Raw genomic sequence first — 20,335 nt, forward strand, 5'->3', positions numbered from 1 at the left:
ATCGAGCTAAGTTGTACGGAAGATCTCCCATGTGACATCCTACTCTATAAGTAGTTTGCATATTCTTATAATTTGCTAATTCAATTAGGGACTTACGTTGTATTAATTAGTCAACAGTATATTTTCCATAGCAGAACTATGTCTAAGCACTTGAAAATTGCAACTATGTTCATTTTTAATTGTCAGAATAATAAACTAGGAGAAGGTGAACAGTCCTTACTATACCCACGGAAATAATATACATGTATACCCACCTTATTTTTTATTACAGTATTTCTGCTATGGGCACATGTACAGGTAGATGCTCTCTTCACATCATATAAAATCATTTCTCGTGGTGTACATGAACTTTGCACGCATGTTTACATGAATATGTATATGTAAGAAAGAATGTTATATATAATGGTTTATTTATTTTTAATTTATATTGTGTGCATGAGCTTTATCTGTGATTGTGGGTAGAGTTCTGGCCTACCTGACTTATCACTGTTTCAAGATGTTTGTTTGAGTTTTAGTTCAGGACCTAGCCTTACTTACGATCTTATATGTTCATGAAGCGAACTCACTGACAATATTTGATGGAATGCTTAATTGAAAATGACCGACATCCAAAGCATGCTGTGCAATCACTTTTTGTTGTGTTTAGATATAATTTAAGAGGAATTGTCTATTTAAATTATTTACTGGAATTACATTGTGCTCTTTGATACTTTGGGATTATTGAGGACCCATCCAGATACATTCTAGATTTTATCATTGATGCACATCCAAACTACTGGTACATCAACTCATTAAAGACCATTGTTAAATGAGAACTTCATTACAATTGGATTTGATTCCGAAAATTATATACATTTCAAACATGTGATACAAAATTCAGGATTATTCGGGAATTAATACATAACATCGTAAATTCCTTTTAAATTTTTACTTTATTTTGTACTTTTTCGAGGGGAATAAACATTTTGTTACATTTTACAAAGACATGTCGTTTTTGTTTCTTTCTACCACAAAGTTTAGACCATGGAGTCGTAACAGTACCTACCGGTCTACCCTCCTACCTTCCTACCTTCCAACCTACGTACGTACGTACGTACGTACGCACCTACTTACCTACACACACACACACACACACACACACACACATACATACATACATACATACGTACGTACGTAGTGCATACGTAGGTACGTAATTTCGAACAATTATAATGAATAGTGAATTTCAACAAACACAAATTTGGTTCACTGATAATAAAATCTTTAATTGACCAATCAATTCTTTTATGTATATACTTAAAATTAAGACTAATATAGATGACGTTTGATCTATTTATTTGTTAAAAATAGTGTTATGTTTTTTCCAGGACGCACATGAAGATTAGAGTTAAAAGTTTGTTACAATACAGAAGACTAATTGAATGCGTCCTTTTGATCATAAGAGGAAGTTTGAAGGAAATTGTTTATTCAGTGATGGTTATATTCCGGCCTTGTCCACTACAAGTTGGTTCGTGAGAACATTAGTCTAAGCATAATTTCATATATTAAGCATGCCTTATCTTGTCAATATAACATCAAGCCTGAAGGAAACATCGCAGTTGTTTCCATGTTTGTCATGGCTAATCTACTAGTAAGGCTGGTTTTTATCAATTGTTTGGCACAGCTGTGTTTGTCTGGTATGTATAATTAATGTGATTTATTGAATTAAGTAAACAAGCCTATGTGTTAGCACTTAATAGCGTCGAATAATTGTCCAAGGGCAAATTTCGATTGAAGATGTATCAATAATCTGTCTGCATATTTTTCTTTTGTTATTTACGCTGAAATTGGTGTCAATAATACATGAATTCACAGTGCATGTACATGGGGAGGAATTTTGTAAAGAAGTGCAACTGAGCTTGGCGGGTTGTTGATTCCGTTTTGAGTGTGCATGAAAGGTTGTTCATTTTCTTCTATAAATGTGCCCGTGAGTTATTAGAACTTTTCATACTGAGTTATGCTGTTGTGAATCAATTCACATGTTCCCTCTGTCTTTTCCATTGAGGGAATATATGCGATACTTTTGTCACCGCCTTAAATATGAACCATATCTGATTTTATTCAGTATGCCCTCATTATAGAGAATCAAATCGCATGGAGGTGATTTGTGTGACCGTCAAAGAGATAACCATGGAAGGATTGATATGTAAAGTGCCAATAATTTTACTCATTGACAAATCCAATCAATTAAACAGTATTTTAAAATTAAAGCAACATGTTACTCGTCAAACATTATTATCATATGCTCAAGTAGAACTGATATAAAACTAATTATATAACCCTCTCACAAATCAGCAATTGTGGATGGTTTCTGGTAAAGAGGCGCACTTCTAACTGAGTAATCTATTTTACTGGCACAATATTCATGCAGTATAAAACAACCCTCTGCCTAAGGGATACTTAAATCTCGGGCGATTGTGCGTTCTGGTGTTTAGACACGCCTTACATATAAAAACACATCGAATAAGCCAGAATCTTTGACATTTAACGATCGTCTTTGTCCACTAATTGTTACCCGAACAAGTCCTTGCTAAATAATAGTCGAGGTCTTTCCTTTGTTATTTGAGTCAATGTTTGTTTAAAATATTCAGTTGTGATCGTATATGGGGTGAATACATCTTTTAACGATACGAAACAATCCCGAAGAGGATTTGCAGCTGTTGCTATAGATAATGCTAGCAGGTTTTCCCGTACATTTGCAATAATTCCAAGCTGGCCTCGAGTTGGTTGTAGCACAACAGTGTAATTCCAAATGACAATATCTCTTTGACCCTTAAATTCATATGCCCGTTCATACGAGGGATTTGTAACACACTTTGACGTATATATTCCTAGAGTAGTGGACCAAAATTGTTATCGATATTAATACCCGCTGCCAGATGGCCCAACTCCCCGTCCATAATTTATACAACCACACCAGCATAGTCATCATCATCGTCACCACCACCATCATCATCATCATCTTTATTTTCTTCCATAGAAGATTGCATGATATAACAATAAATAATCTGAATACAACCAATCAATAAGTACATAAAATTGAATATTATAATGCAAATTCCTACAGTATATCAATCAACAAAGTGTTCGTCAACTGCATAAGTTACAAGTTTCAGTACCATATTTGCAGAAAATAGCTGCACACTGCATGACAAAAGTATGCTGCATATAGAACGAATATCTTGGAGTTTTCTTTGTTGATTACACCTGATGGTAACCTTTTACCTAGAAAATATTGTAGTTGCAGCTCATCTTCTGCATTAAAAAACGTAATGTACAGGCTCATTGGAAATTTATCAGTAAGGAAATCCCAGCAAGAGTTTCTGAAATTCGACATATAAGTGCAAGCAACACAACAATGAAGTATCAAGTCTTTATAAACATTGCCACATCTAATACTCGTATCGAGCTGTATTTGAGAAACGGCAGCCCATAGTTTAGCTGCATATGTAAATACCTTAGTGTGATGTCTGGTTTTAGCTGATTGCCACACTGAGGCAGGTCGTAAGTATTCGTGTGTCGAAGAGAATCTATCAGAATCTGATTGATTAGACACACGAACTATCCAAATGCTTTTTTCAAGACCAGCAATTTGTGACCTTACAATTTCTTTCCAATTTTGTTTATCTGGAATTTCGAAACGCCGCAAATAATGTTAGTTACTGGAGTTAGTTAAACTTCTTTAACGTGTAATATAAATTTGAAATTAACCCGCAGCGTGACATGCATCCGCTCAAAATGAAGTGAAATAACGCAACGTGAAACACACGTTTGGTATGTACGTTATTAGGCATCAAACACAATTTGTATAAAAACGTCGATTTTCGTCTATCAATGTCGGACTGCGATGATGTCCATCCTAACATTCCCAGGGCGATGTATGATTTTATGTGTTGCATAGATAGCTAAAGATCATTGCAACCGTCTAATATTTATGAATCGAAAATATAATGGTAACTTTCGGGATGTTTATGAATAAACAAACTATTAAAAAAAATAACTTCTCATTATCGCACTTGTCAAAAAGCTAAGCTCGTACAGTTTGACATTTCTTATTACTGCGCCCAGGTTGCTCTTTCTCGCACTTGTTTACTTAAATAGGAATATATTTGAGAAATAATGAATTGCAAAAATGAAGCGTAGAAGAAAACTCATGTGTATACATATATATTTGTGAAACGGTAAATATACTTTGTAGAAAATATATTTCAGAGTTTATATCTACCACGGAATCACCACCCACAACATCGTCGAGTCCTCTTTGTGATTCTGGCACGATGAAGGCACAAGACTGTAGGATATTCTATTGTCAGGATAGACAGTGGCAGGTCGGTGAATTCACAGCTACAAAGGATTGCTGCTTACAAACCTTTCACCCAAAGTGTACGTACAAATCCTGGCATATTACTGTTATTAATTCATATCCGGTTTTCATTCTCCATTACATAGTATGTTGTATTGCTTAAACCCCAAATAATACATTTTTCTAGATAAAACTTTATTTACTGTATTCCTCCTATGAATTATTAAATGGGTTGCTTGATACAGGATCGGTTTTGTTTTGTACCAGCACGTGCATTAGTACCATAATTTCAAATAAGTGTGTGTGTTTGTGTGTGTGTGTGGCTTGGATTTTAAACGGAGCTTTAACAATTTCTCATTCATACTGCTACGATGTCTGCAGTATGACAGTTTATAGTGATGTCTAGCACTGGGACATCATGCCGCAGACATGTAGCATGATGTAACACCCAGTCAAGTTATCCTGACACCAGGTCGACAAGTCCTAACGCTAACCTCTTAATGCTGAGAGCCAAGCGAGGCAGCCGTTAGTGCAAGTTTTGTAAACCTTTGGTATGAATCGACCGGGGACCAAACCCATGAAATCCCGCATCCGAGTTGGACGCTCTAACCACATGTGAAATAAATATTTTTTGTTGTTGCCATTTATATTTTCCTTTCCATAATCTTCTCTTTGCGTTTTCTTTCAGGCCAAGCAATGGGTTTCACATCTACAGGTAGGCGAAATACACTTATAATTAACTTCTTACAACAAAATACAAAGGTGTTCAGTTTAGGTTAGACATTGGACATGACAGCACCATCAGCAGTGTTTTCTTATATCTCCTATCACAGAAGAACGATGATGTTTAAAGTGGTATTAAAGATTAAGGATTTAAAGTATATCTTGGAGTTCTGACATATTTTCGGAAGGTACATGGATAATTACACTAATTACGACCTTTGAAAGTTTCCGTTATGTCATCCCACCACATACTTCATAACGTCATACCATGTTTCTATCCTTTAATTACGTCCTAATGTAGTGGTTACTAACTCTAAACATTTATATAAATGTATTAATTCGAAGGAAGATTCTATCGTATTGTTAGAAAGAACGAAAATGATGCATTTTAATATTCTGTTAGACCCCCAGTATACCCGCAAACGAAGGGTTCAGCCTCACTATCGATCATACTAAAAAAGCCATCCACGCCCTCCCACACGAGTAGGTTTCATTTTATTCATTTTCATGTAGGAAGATCATTAGCTAATTTTAATACGACACCTAAATGACATCACCTTTTTGACCCAAGCTTTCATTTCTTCTCGTTGAGGGAAGGGGTCAATAAGGACGCTGCAATCTTGCTAAAAATGGGAGCTGCTGACAGTGTTTGAAAAACTTCTCGTATCTCTTCTTCCTCACACTTTTGTGGGGGTGTGTCTCTCGTGACCCCTGGGGATGGTAGTAGTGGTGGTGGTAGTGGTGGTGTGTGTGTGTGTGTGGGGGGGTGGACCTTTCATCAAGGTCTTAAAATCTTTCAGAGTGGGAAGAGCTGTTTCGTCTAAAGATTTCTGGTGAAAGAGTCGCAGTCGTTGCATGAGTTGACCGTACTTTTGCGATGTTTCTGTTTCTGACAAATCGTGGTGATCCATCAACAACTGAAATTCGTGTTGTAACTGGGACATCTCGGTCACATTGGCATTAGGAGGCAAATGCGGGGTCTGCTGTTCTTGCCAACGATGGTATTCCATCCATCGTTTGTAAGGCACTAAGGCTTGGTTTCGTCCTTCCATTCCAGGTCAAGGGTCACGTCTGAGATCTTGGGACTCCAGAGGTCCTTTTTATCTTACTCCCACTACTTCTCATAGCATGGTTGCCAATACTCCTTTCAGCAAAGGTCCTAACACTAGAGGCAAAATAACTCCACGCTGGACCAACATCTTCTTTTGACGAATGGGTATTTTCTTTTGAACCATTTGGCGAAGAACGTGACGATGTTTGGCTAAGCATTTTTTGTGGTGTTTCGACAAAGGGATCGTGCCTTTCAAACGTTCAAACAACATTCGCGCGCGGTATCAATGACATATTTGGAGGACGTTTGAATGCGTTCTTTTCGCATGAGTGGAGACACTTTGGACAGGACAGATAACATGTCCCCGTTTTCGACTAAATGAGGAGGCAGTGCTTTCCTTTTCTTTCCTTTGGGTTTAGAAGAAGGATGTTTTCTGGGAGATGACATCATTTGGTCTTCAGGAGCAAAAAAATGATACCTATGCTTTGTGTGAGACCTTTTGTATACCGGAACGCGTTGCCACTGATTGTGTTTACGTCGTATCAACTTGATGACAGGTATCGCGCTTCGTGGAGGGGTCCGCAACGGACTAAATCGAGTCAATTCTTGCTTGGACTAATCCAGTAAGCTCTGTAACATGCCCGATCTCTATTGGACTTTGATTTGGGATCAGGTACTTTGTGAATAGCTGCCACTGTTGCTAAATAGGAGGATGGTGTAACCATTGGATAAGTTCTTGGGGACACGGGTTTCCATGGTGTCATCAACGGAGAAGTGGATGAACCTGAGGCGACCAGAGACACGGTGACCGTCGTTGCAGGTCCTGGTTTGCGAATGTAAGAATGCGTTATGGCCGAAGTGCCTCTCTTGTGGATAGAAGCTGTTTTCTGTGGGCTTTTCTTTATCTGGGGACTCCTCTGTTTCTTTTTCTGTGGGCTTTTCTTTTTCTGGGGTTGTGACCTGGTCTTGACACCGTTGATCTTTTTCTTCTTCGGCCTTCGTTTGGTTCTTTTAGGAGTGTTTTGTTTTCTTGGGGAGAACTTTGGGGCATTACCATCCCATCTTAAGAGAGAGCGAATGATGACACCTCCTAGAGTACCTCTTCCTCCAGGTTTCAAAATGATTTACTTTTTGGTTTGATTGTCGATACGGGGATCGGCCAGTTGTGTCAAGGCTACTTTGTTTCTATCAAAAAAGCATTTGGTTTGATGCGGAATCTGAATGATGCCTTGTAGCAATTGACGTGCTGTCACCGTTAACCATCGCAAGACTTCTTTGAGACTGGCTTCTAAGACACGAGCACGTATTTGTGGATTTTTTTTTCGCGACAGATGCCATACAAGGCATGCATCAATTTGACGGGAAGATGAGACTGAAGAGATGTCATGTTAACACTGTATGAGACAGACGAAAAGTGTCTTATAGATTTTTTTGGTTAAGTCGAGGACGGAGACATGTACAGGACATGCCCTCCGTCTTGACACCAGTGGTGAAACAAATGGGTACGAAATCGCAAATAATCGGGAGTAGTGGGTTTGAATTCGACGAGTAAACAGGGGTGTTGAGTTTGAGTGGCATCGTCGTACGCCTCAGTTAGCCAAGGCATTCCTAACTGTTTGGCGAATACTTGCACTTGTGATTTATCTCTAGGGCTTTTAAACAAGACCACGTAATGAGCATTGAGACTTATGGTACCGTGGGCTTTATTTTGTTAACACAAATTTTAAGTGATGTAAATGACACGGGTATTACAATGATGCCCTTTGCGCGTAAACCAAAGTTTAATTTCTTCTTCGTCTTCTCCTAACATGTCGTCGAAAACGACCAGATGTGTTTGACGGTGGTCAGACACGATTCGGTCGTCTTCGTTAGGAATGCCTTCCACAAACACGGTGGAATCGCCTTGACTTTCTCGCAAGAGGCTGTACGCCGATTGCCACTCTTTGTAACACCACACGATTCGTTGAGGTCGACGATCGATCAAATGATGTTTATGTTCGAGCAAACGTTTGACAAATTCGGTTTTGCCTGAACCGCTAGGTCCAGCAATGAGCATGTTAAAGGGATGGCGAAGATACAAAGCCTCGCAACTGGCACGATCTAATTATTCGTCGATGACTTTGAAGGTGGATGAAGAGGTAGCAGAGACAGTTAGCCATAGTGTCAGGAATGTCATTTGTGACACGAAAACAGACAAGAAACGAGTTTATTTACTTTTTCAGGACCCGTTTATTGATGTTTCAAAAATAAACCAGGAAAAACTAAAATACATAATGTCCATAACAAACCTCTGAACTTCTTTTGTGCTTCTCTGAAAGAATTCATATTGTTTACTTGGTCTTGGTACTCACATTGAACTATTAGTCTTGGATGTTGTCCCTTTTTAGATGCTGACCAATATCGATGTGACCGTATGGCAAAGTGAAGTGATTGGGAAGCCTCGCTACTGGTACACGATTTGATATACTTTTTCCAAGGGTCGACTGACGCTTTGGTGAGTGGGTAAAAGTACAATCTTGCTCGGTTGGTGACTGGTCACCTTAAAGTTTCCATCCTCTCCAGATTGCAAGGCTTCTTTCAATAACCCAACGTTCACCACTCGACTGGTACGATAATTGAGACTCAATCCTTTTACTTTACAATCCAGGATCCTAAACGGTCTCCTTCGATGTCAGGGTGTTGCTGACCCGGGCGATCGATGTAGATGCAACTGTCCGTGTCAAAGTACAGGACGCGATCCCCTAACAGTTCTAAAACTTCGTACAATTTTAAGCGGATGGCCTGTCACATAAGCCGGAATGATGGCATTTCCAAATTCGTCGGCTTGTACAAAGTCGTGATCTTCTTTGTAATTTACTAAGATTAGATCGTCGTAAACGACGTCCACGTGTTTCATGTTTTTGGTTGTGTCGTGAATCTTATGGAAGTAACGGAAAGGTTCTGTCCAATACTCCGTCTTAGGTAAACAAGGTCGTTGTGCCATTTTTCCCTACAAGCAATTTAACATCACTTTGGCAAACGATCGCATGCCTTCGTTTTTCTCGATGTGGTCTAAAGTGATGCCTTCCTGCTCCCAGTATTTCTCTTCGAATGCCTTTTCCTCTTTGGGAGTGTGACACCAGGAAGGATAGCCGCTGACTTCTTAATTCAGTTTCAAAAAGGCATCCACGTAGTCGGCGAAAAGGTCTTTCTGAGTTGGGGTTGGGTCACCCTTGTGGTAGTGTTGTATCTTGAGAAAGTGGTAAATTGCGTACACTTCTTCCAGTTGGTGTCCCATGTCCAGAGCTTTAAACAATTCCACGCTGACCCACTTTCCCGTCAAGGCGTGTTCTTCATGGGTTTGATGACAATGCTGGTCTTGGTTACGCGTTTCGGCATATGTTCGGCACAAAGGAAACATGAGTTTGCCTTGGCAATGGTGAGGTAACAGGATGGTACAAGTCGGTGGGAGGCAAAACTTTGCACTTGATTAAGCCTTCTTATTGTCAAGTCTGGTCCAGGTCGATGTGTTCCGTTATCAATTGCGGGTGCCCTGAGGAAGGCGACACTATTTGCACACGTAAGGATACAGCGAACACACGTCCAAGTATTTGATTTCTTCTCCTTTCTCTTCATCAGCGTGGTACAGCAAACAGGTGGCATTTTTCCTTCCTCCGTACAAACTATCCCTCAGGTTCAGTGGGTCCATCAACTTGTAACTTTCTACAATGCGTTTCAACTCGGGATCGGTTTTGAAACGGTGATCTTGTTCGTGTTCCCACATTTCCACCACTTGGTATCCTTGCTGTTCTAACTTCAAACGTCGCTGACAAGTGACCTGGTACAAGTCTTCCATATTTCGTTGAAAAAATGATTTTTAGTGTCACGTTCAGGGTAACAGACGGGACATACGGGAAATAAGCAACCGTTAAACTCGTACACGATCTTGGGGTTTTCTAAGTCTCAGCTATCTACCGAATACATTTCGATGGTCTATTCGCCCCCTCCGTTGCGGGCGTGCTGAATCCAGTTGTCTTCCTTGTTGCACAAGTAATGTAACCAGCGTAGGGCGACCGAGTATTGACGTTTGGCAAAGTTGGTCGTTTGAGGACTGATGACAGTCAGGGTGTTTTCAGGCATGAATCATTGGCGGTACACTAAGAAACACGCTTTGGCAATGGTGCAGGCTTCTTTCAAAGGATCGACCACTCCGTGTTCTATGAACATTTCTCGAAATCTACCACAGCAACGCCGTTAAATGTTCACGTCGGAACGACAATACTTTAACATTTCTTCCTGAAAGTCGAAATGGTCAGAGGCACGGGCCTGGTATCAAGCGTAGAAAGCTTCTCGTTGTTCGGTACGCGTGTTGTCGGGGTCGTAGTCTTTAGATTCAGGCAACTGTGTAGAACAGCATGTGATTGGCTTCGGTATTGAAACAGTGTGAAAAGCAGCTTTTAGTCATTCCAAACGTTTTAGACATTCGACTCAATGGCATAGCTAAGTAGTTCATCGAATCTTTAAACTGCACTTGACCCACTTGCATGGAAATGATTTTGGCTCCGTTCAAAGTCTCTTTAGGACGTTCGGTACCTTGTTACGTATAGTATCTGAGAAGAAACTGCACATCGTATCCGGAGATATTGTGGGCCATGACCGTGGTACGTCGATGACAATCTCCATAACGTTCGATATCCTCTTGGCTCCACGTCTCGTCGATGGGGTCTAATATCCATTGGGCGAATTCGGCTACCATGTTCGGTCCCCGAAATATTTTTTCACGTCCTCCATGAATCTTGCTGAAGCGACGGCAATGACTAAAGTTAGGTTCTTGGATGCACTTCTCGCACGCTCAATGAGCCACACATACATTTGGAATGTGAATGACAGTCTCTTGTGTGCATTCGAAATCGAAAAAGATGAAATTCCCTTTCTTCTTGTGGTCGTCTTCCTCCTCTTGTTGGGTAGGTATTTTTGAATGCTACATTGATGTTCCAAGTCCACGATTTGGTGAAAAATGTGACCTTTGTTTCTTACCTGAACGTACGTGTGCCTTGTCATTATTGGTACATATGCCTTGTCCACAAGTGGGGCACAATCTCAGCAGTTGACAAGATATTTTCTGCTGTGAACCTTGTGTCTTCAAATGTTGCTGGTAACAGGCAGGCTGACAAAAGTGCGCAGACAAACAAGGCAATGCACTCGTTATTGTCCTTTGTCCAGACAGGGTTGAAAGGCCAAACATCCTGAGCATTTCGAACCACAATGCTTGTGTTGCTCTCGATTGTTTTAGCCATATTCACATTTCTCACAGTAATACTTGTATCCCTGGAATGCGGTGAAACTGGTAATGTCATCGAAATGTTCATCGTGATGATAGACATGAATGTATTTTACATCTTAAAGATCTTTGCCTCGAAACAACAGAGGTCCGCGTACTTCTTGAGGGTACACTTTCAAGGTGTAGCGTGGAGCTAGGACATCGAGCAAATTTTGCCTTTCAGGAATGCCACAGGTTGTCTTTGGACAGGCTGGCTTGTTGTAACAGAAGTTCTGCTTCACTTTGTTGTTTGGTTCGGTTCGATTTTCGAACGTTTTCCCAATGTCTTTTCCATTCTACCGTGTCGTTTTTGTCGGCATAAGTTCTTTCCACCACGATAGCCCTGGCTAAACACATGTGGTCTGGAGGTTTGTTAATTTGGACGATGCTTGTTTTGGTGTTACGAAGGTCGTCCACCAATAATACCTTTTTCCGTCCAGTTCCTTGGGTGATGGACAGTGTCGCTTTTCCATTGGTGATGTGAAATTAGTCATTGGATAGTCGCATTTATTGAATCTTATCGATGAATTTGTAAGGTGTCAGTTCTGCGGGACTGCTAAATTCGATCCAAACACGGGATTAAAGGCTGTCGTGATGTATGGATAGTCTTAAGCGATCGTTTTCTTCGGCTTGACATTCTCGCTTCAGTGTGGATAACAAAGAATCCCACACCTCGGTGATGAAACCTTCTGCGTTATCCAACGGTACCTCGTATTTGAAATCTTTAAACTTCACCCTGTAAGTGTAAGCCGTGGTTCTAAATTTTCTAGAGGAACGCTTTTCTGTCTCTCAAAAGTTATAGTACTTTTCAGGGTTTACTGCTGAACTTTGGTTAGGTGAAGACTCTCTGGGTCTGGATTCTGGTTCACTCATGTCATCTTCAAAAATACTGGCATGAATTGGTGCCAAGACTTCAGCTATTGTACAGGGCGATACATCACGTTACTTTCTTCTCCTTTCTTCACGATTGATGCGATCGTTTCATCTTGACTGCAAAAAGTCAAATGACTACATGTTAAACACCATGGATCACTTTATATCCACGACAGACCAGCGTATATATAAAGGATGTGTGTCTTGCCTTTCACTATTCATTTCACTCTCAAATCGAGCAGAACAACTGAAGAGCCTACACAGATCGAACATTTGATCAAAGTTTTGCCAAGGGTCATCAGAAAATGTTATTCAGACAAGCAGATGGACTACGCACCCTCCTTTGGAGATAAAAGTCGAGATACTTGCTATACATGTAAGAAGAAAGGGCATTGTCCTCAGAGTCTCCAGACCATCAACAAAGCAAAACAGGGGCTAGAAGAGACAAAAGTCAAGATACCTGTTATCATTGTCAGGAAAAAGGACATTGGTCTTCAGATTGCCCTAAAAAGCAACAAGAACAAGAAGATGAAAAGAGGAGTTATAGACAAGAAGAAGAGGTACCCTCCCCCAAGGAAGAACCCAGACACGTGCTGAAAGAGAAACATGAGAAGAAAAGAAGTGAAGGAAATAAATGCGACAGTGAAGCAAGTTAAAAAACAGAGAGAGTGAAGATAGACTCAGCAGAAGCTTGTGAAGATGTGATGTGAATTATAAAATTTGGATCACAATAGACCAGGCATAACACGTAAGTAGCTCTTAGTTTTGATTTTTAGAATAAGAACCTGCACTCATGCATACATTCACAAGTACATGAGGGTTAAAAAGGGATTTTTTTGAGTGTTAATTGATTTGGCAATTGAAATACTATCTCCTTTCGAGAGAAGTGGGTGGCCCTGAAACGGCCTTTGGATATTTGTTTGTTTAAATCAACTTTAACTGCCTTAAGCCATTGCCACGGCCAAAGCCAACTTCTGGTTTGCATCCTGTCGATGAGGATTGGGTAGAAATCACTGGGGGTGATACGGCAGGCGTAGTCACAGGGTTGTGATGTTTAGATCGGGAAGGTCTTATTCTCTTCGGTCGTAATAAAGCAGTCAGATACATTTGTTTCAGACTCCTTAACTCTGCTAAAATGTCTAAGAGTACCGTGACCGTTTGACTTTCACTACCTTGTTTCGTCGCTGTTACTTCTTCCTGTCGTTTCCTTCTTACCTCTTCTTCTCGTTGTTGTTGAAGAAGAAAAGCTTGCTCTGTGTCCTTTTGCTGATGTATACATTTCACAAATTCCTCTTTCTGTCCCTGTTTGAAACGGTCAGCGAGTGGTAAAGAAGGAAAAGGTACTGGCAACGGTACTGGTACCGGAACAAATTCTTGCGAGGCAAGAAAATCCACAAAATCCCAAATTTAAATTAGCCTCTTCTGGAAGTAGGTCCGTGTTAACTTGGGTAGTTGCTGCTATTTCATCGCTTCTCGTTTCCATGACCGGTGCACCCCAATTCATCGTCTTCTTAGTTTCCGTCATGATTGAAAACGGTGTTGCATGGACTGACTGCGCACAGACGCTAGCGCCTCTATATAGGGAATGTGACGTCACAGACTGCCCTCTTCTAATTGGACGAATGACAACGTGTGGTGACTGAATTTTGTAACGCGTGTTTCGATTGGTCAACTAACTAAATCCGTTTCGTTCCTCTCGTCCCCTATAAATAACCGCAGTTCGCTGCATTCCTTCACCTGTTGTCGTCACAAACATGTGGACCAACGTAGAATCCTCTACTCTCGTATCGTCAATGCTGCTTCGTACGGACTTACCTATGTATGTCAGATGATCGTGAACCATTGTCAGGTTGACGGCTACAAGCGTTTGGAGAGGAAGAATTTACGTGTAGAGACAAGGCTGGTTAAAGAGAGTTTTGATTTACGGACCAGAAGTCAGACAAAGTTTGAGGAAAGGAAGAAGACCTATACATTGCCCTCTGTGTTAACGGAATGATGTTAACATAAACCCAAGGACCCCTTTCAGGGCTTCTCATAAGCCTCGAAAAGAAATGACTTTTTTGCCTCCCTCAAATTCTTTAAAAACTGTTGTATCAGTGTTTGCCTTTTGTCTGTTGTCTATTGTCTATTGTCTCTTGTCTGTAATGTATTTTTCCCATTATCCTTAGACAGACCAAATACTTTTTGTCCCTCTATAGACCCACACCTGTTAAATTCCGTGTTTCATTCCAATTGTCCTTAGACAGACCATCCATGTTAAATTCCCATTGTCCCCAAAGTGCCGCTCCTGTATTCCCCATGCTAAATTCCCATTGTCCCCAGAGTGCCGGGACCATGTTTGTTATGGTAAGTCCCAGTGTCCCTAGTGTGCTCCACATTACTACTTATATTTCACTTGACCCGTCGCAGCTTTATTTTATTTCTTCCTCAGCATCAGGTATAACACCGATTTCAAGGCTATGTTGATAGCCAGCTTTACAGAGTACATTGCACGATTTTATGGTAATTCGAAGTTCAGAATTTCTCGGATACATTAGCTCGTTATTGGCATCACTGGCATCATCAAACACATTTGTCAACGCAAATAAGTTAAATTCCAGTCCCTAGTTTGCCCAACTGAGCTCAAATGACCCATTACGGAACTCAGAGTAACAGGCTGTGAACACTTCGCCAACTCGAATAGGACCAGACTGTGTTCGTTGAAATCCTATGACATCAAATATCCTGGAGGCTGGTAAATGTCATCAATCGCCTTTGCTTAGTCGCCTGTGGCAACAGCTTTATAAGATTGTTTCACGTGCTTGCCTCTCTCTTCTTCTGCGTTGGTGTAATACATTTCGTATATCCTCTGAAAACAAATGCATTCAAATGTCCTTCTTATATTTATGACCCAGCAGCTTTTGTTTAATTAACCTGATCTGTAATATCCTCGTCACTGACCTTATCACAATGATAACTCATTTTAAATGCAGTGGGAGAATTATATTTCTTTTGAGAATTTACTCCTTCACGCACGATATTCTGGAGATTATTTTAAGTTATATTTGCCTAAACAATCTGCCCCAAATGAGTATTTGCCCCCAAAATATGTCACTTGAAGATACACCAACTTCTCATTGTGCTCTGTCTTTGTTTTGGAAAATGCGTACAACATCTTCTGTGCTCTTTTATAAACATTTATGATGCGTTCAGACGATATACCGATCTCAATTTATATGTCGCATTTTTTTATACCGCAGTCATATGGCAAAGTTTATATCAGAATTTTAAACTTCCATGAATTATTTCAGCATATTATGTTAGTAGTTGGCTACGAATCAACAATTTTATATAAACCACCACATCATTTCTTTAATACAGAAATATTTACAACTCTAATACATATTCCTCTTTTGTCAGTACACAAACTTAGACATGCAATAGAAACTATATTGTGATATGAATAAAAATCAGTATAGAGCTATATTGATATAATAATACAAGCATGTCTGTATACACTAAATTTCATTCAGTCGTATATTGATCGTTGCCATTTGGTTGTCTGAAGTAGTACGCTGCGGGATTTCGTTCGACAATCACAACAGAGTAGTATGACAGTGGGGTGTCTGATCCGACCTTTTTTTACTCTCCTTTGGGGCAATTTAATCCGGACGAGACTCAGCCCCATGACAGGACCACTCACGTCATGTGAGTGCGTGCGAGTGCTTAAAGCAACCGTAGAAAATTCAACACAGAATGTTCACTTAAGGGCTAAATAAGGCATGGGGGAAGAGGTGAGGACGGGTGAAATGACCTCAATGGGGACAAAAAGGGCAGAATAATCTTATACTATAACGTTAAAGTGAAAATTTTAATCTCAGGAAAGTGTATTCCAAACACATTGTCCGTTCGCTCCCCAAAATACAAAGTGTATTTCCACCAGCATATTACATGCATTCAAGGAAAGACTACATAAACTGATTAAGTGCTATCTATTTCAGCAACTATTCCTACAACTACTTCAACGACTCCCGCCTGTTCTCCCGGTTCTGGTCGTGTCCGAGACTGCATGTCATATTATTGTGACGACACGGGTCAATGGCAACACTTTGAATTCACCAGTACCTATGAATGCTGCTTGAAAACCCACCATCCTAGATGTATAAATACATATTTATATTTACAATTTATCAAAAAATGGTTTTCGTATATAAATATGACTGTATAAACTCACGTTATAACCGATACGGCAGTCCTCCATAAGTTTGGTCAACCTTCTAATGTATTATGAACATCAAAAGCAAGATAGCTTGCAAAGTGTATAGCGATACAAGTATATAATACGCTTTCATTTAACCATTTACAAAGTTCGCAAAACGTATAGGGCTACATAAATACAATTTGCGTTGGGTGTACTATTAATAATATGCAAAGAGTGCATTCCCTTGCTTGAAAATTAGTTCGTTAGTAATCAGTTACTGATATACATTTCGTACTAAAATATAATTTTTGAAAGACTGTTTATAAAGAGCAATGTAATCATATTAGTTTAATCTCTCTCTCTCTCTCTCCATTTTCTTCTAACTTAAACAAGTTTAGACGGCTTTATCATTCTGGTAAATAATAATAGGAGACTTTTGTTGTCTTTTTCTGATGCATTCAGCATTGATATTGAATTTAGTCGAGTTAATATGACCCTTAAAGAACACTTTACGTTTATCCTTACTGCTCCGGTGGCCTAGTGGTTAGTGCGTCCGTCTCGAATGCGCGAGCTCGTGGGTTGGGTCCTCGGCAGAGTCACACAAAAGACTTACAAAAATGGTAGTAACGGCTGCCTCACTTGGCGCTCAGCATTAAGAGTATTAGGACTGGTCGGCCTGGTGTCAGGATAATAAGACTGGGTGGGACAACATGCAACCTGTCTGCGGCGTGATACCCCAGTGCTAGACATCACTATAAACTGTCACACTGCAGACATCGCAGCGATATGACTGAAACATTATTAAAGTTACGTTAAAAATCTAAATCACACACACACACATACTTACACCTTTTGTTTAACACTCTGTCGATTAATCTGTTGCCGTACTCGTCAATAAAATAACGCAATTTTGTTTTAGTCAAATTGTAATGTAGTTTGACTTTTAAGGCATAACTAATGATACACGTTTAAATAGTAGTAGTATTACTTGTTGTAGTAACTGTAGTAGTATTAGTAATGGTAGTAGTAGTACGCCATATTGTATTATATAAATGACCTCTACTCTTTGAATCATATTATGATGTTGACATAGTTAAGAAGTTTAAATATGTACCACTGAAGAAAATATAGGACATTTTACAAGATGTTCGCCTTTTATTTCTTGGATTTTATCTATTTTATTTTTACCTGTCTCTTTAAATTTTGTGTGTCCGTTTTAAAGAACGCTAACGTCGGCAACTCTTATCACTTTTACCTGGGAGCCTACGTACAAATGAGAATTTCAATGATTTATCTTTGTATTTTTAATGGTTATATTACTCTTTGTATTTAGAGAAATCTTAAACGGCATTATATAGCCTGCATTATGCTTACGTTCCTTTATGATACATACATACATACATACATACATACATACATCCATACCCTTCGTTCTTTTCTTTTTCAAATCCTCTACACTTTAGTAATTTTTCATAATAATAATAATAATACTTATTATTATTATTATTATCATTATTATTATTATTATTATTATTATTATTATTTTATTATCTACTTCAGGTATGTCATGGGGTATAACACCTCCAGGTAAGATGAATACGGGCATTTCCACGTACTTAGATGTATATATAAGCTATATTATTAGGAATGGTTCAAAAGGCCGTCAAGTACAGGTTCTTTTAAACATAATGGCCTCACATTGACCAATTTTTCATTTCATTCTTTAGCTGACAATTGTTATAAAATATATCTACTCTTTAATGCTGATTTCTTAATCCTATCTTACTCCTTCAATTGGGGTTATGATATTGCTATAAAAAATATACGCGGGACCCATTTAAGGCAACACAATATATTGCTTTTTCGATTATTACTTTGCGTATCCACAAATAACATTTTAGATATTACATTAATATTCGCTTTACTTCAAACAATTGGTTTACAATTATCAAATTATAGCTACATACATCAATGTTTCTAATGATTTCCTTTACCATTCCAGACTTTGTCGGGAAAAAGTAACGGTCACGTGACGGGCCCTTGATAAACAATATGGTGGAGTCATCTTATGAATGTCCATGCTCTTAAAAAACACAGCTACAACGAGTAATTTATACACAGTATTTGTATACCATGTAAGATCTTTCCTAAGGATAAAATAATTCTCGAAAAACATTAAACGCAACTGAACGTTTATATGACTTTATTTCAACCGGTGTACTAGAAAACTCAGACCGATAGAAAAGGATAATATGCATACATGGCATGTAGTGTTATGAATTTAACTTGGGAATTTATAATTCATTCCGTTCAAATACTAAAGTCGGCCTGCAACATTATGGGCTATCCTTAATAATAAAATGATATAAAAACACGTGCGTGCGTGTGTGTGACAAAACCAGCTGATGATACAAAATATTTTTAGGTGAACAACTTCATGCAGTCCAATGCTGAGATCGTTATGATTAAAGATAATATAGTAAAGAAGTACGTATTTTTAATACATCATCATGACTGACTATGGTAATGTTAGAAGACTGCAATGAATTTAGTACGAAATGTAATATAAAAAAATTAACCGTACTTTCTCATTTGATATGAATCTCTGATAAATGCAATTTTCACTGGATCAACTTTATAAGTGAGATCCAATATCAACGTTCTGATTCTGACATAGGGTATGAAGAGGAAGAATAGGAGGGAATAAAAACATCCTGCACAATTATACAAGATGTCGCTGTGGCTCATGGGTTAAACTCTGCGAACTCCAGAGATTTATTGCGGATTTTAACCCTGCCCAGCCTGTCCCGTGCCGGCAGCTGTAACGTGTGACAATGCACTTAAATTGGTCCTGTGCAATATATCCCTTCAAGTGGTAACACTACTCGACCATCCAAGCGATAACGGACATTTGTCTGTAATGTCCTACATTTTACAACATGATTCGATGGCTGACTATTTAGAAGGACATGTACAAAATATACTATTTTCTTTCTTACAAACATGTCATTCCACACAAAGTTTACATTACTATATAGTGTTAAGAGCCATCATGATTCTATTTGCTTCCATATAAGGTACTACTTCTCTTAATATAAAGAGGAGGGTAGTGTGATCTTTTAGAATACTACAACATATAGCTGAAACTTAAAATGAACTTTGCATGTACAATTATTTATCTCCTTCATTTTCAACCTGTATGTGGTTGGCTAATAGTTGATGTATATCAAATAAATAACTAATTGATCCCAAAGATGGTTCAAACTGAGGAAACGGGGTCTTTCTCTCTGCAAGAGAAAATATGTTGCTGGGAAAAATAATTTGCTTTGATTGATGTGAATCTGAAAATAAAAAGGTTGCTTATCAGCGATGGTTACATTATTCTGCGCTGTCTCAAACTGGCCCCTTTTCAGAAACTGTGTTCTAAAATAAACATCGCTATAGGTTAGTTTAAGACAGATAAAGCGAGACATTATGACCAGAAAAACAAAACTAGTTTACAATATTAATGCTGTGCCACCAATATCATTGTATAAGATTCCGTGAGATTCACAAGGTCTGTACTCCAGTTCAAAGCCTTTTAGCACTTCGTTTCACACTAATGCGCTTCTCTAACTATTCATTTATGTGTTGTCGCAAATACAAAATTCGTCAATGTTTGTTCTACCTTTAATGTGTGAAGCCTACTCGTGGAATGCAGATAAAAATAAGCAAAGGATAGATCTAAAAATGTCTTTCAAAAAGTCACATTTATTAGAGTCTGTTAACAAACATAGTCATATATAATGGTGGATCATAATAATTTTAAAGAATAAACGCCTTCATCGTGGAGTGCTTCTCTCAAATTTGGCAAAATTCTGTTCAGTA

The 20,335-nt window shown here is 38.9% G+C and overlaps 1 protein-coding gene across 1 annotated transcript; it reads left to right on the top strand.

Moving 5' to 3' along the window:
* The first annotated feature begins 1,574 nt into the window (after nucleotides 1–1,574).
* On the top strand, nucleotides 1,575–18,662 carry LOC149791025 (uncharacterized). The gene is made up of 6 exons (XM_089971449.1): nucleotides 1,575–1,676; nucleotides 4,252–4,422; nucleotides 5,031–5,057; nucleotides 16,269–16,427; nucleotides 18,029–18,055; nucleotides 18,471–18,662. Exons 1-6 carry the CDS (start codon nucleotides 1,607–1,609, stop codon nucleotides 18,488–18,490), a joined length of 474 nt encoding a protein of 157 aa, XP_089827575.1. The 5' UTR covers nucleotides 1,575–1,606; the 3' UTR covers nucleotides 18,491–18,662.
* The last annotated feature ends 1,673 nt before the right edge of the window (nucleotides 18,663–20,335 follow it).

This window comes from Sinohyriopsis cumingii, chromosome 10, assembly GCF_028554795.1.
Source record: "Sinohyriopsis cumingii isolate HCF-2022 chromosome 10, ASM2855479v2, whole genome shotgun sequence".
Taxonomy (NCBI): Eukaryota; Metazoa; Mollusca; class Bivalvia; order Unionida; family Unionidae; genus Sinohyriopsis; species Sinohyriopsis cumingii.

Excerpts from the sequence above, each read along its gene's own strand:
- LOC149791025 (XM_089971449.1), top strand. The coding sequence starts at position 1,607 with ATGTTTGTCATGGCTAATCTACTAGTAAGGCTGGTTTTTATCAATTGT. Across the intron at positions 4,423-5,030 it reads ACAAACCTTTCACCCAAAGT|GCCAAGCAATGGGTTTCACA; the intron begins GTACGTACAAAT and ends GTTTTCTTTCAG. Across the intron at positions 18,056-18,470 it reads ATGGGGTATAACACCTCCAG|ACTTTGTCGGGAAAAAGTAA; the intron begins GTAAGATGAATA and ends TTACCATTCCAG.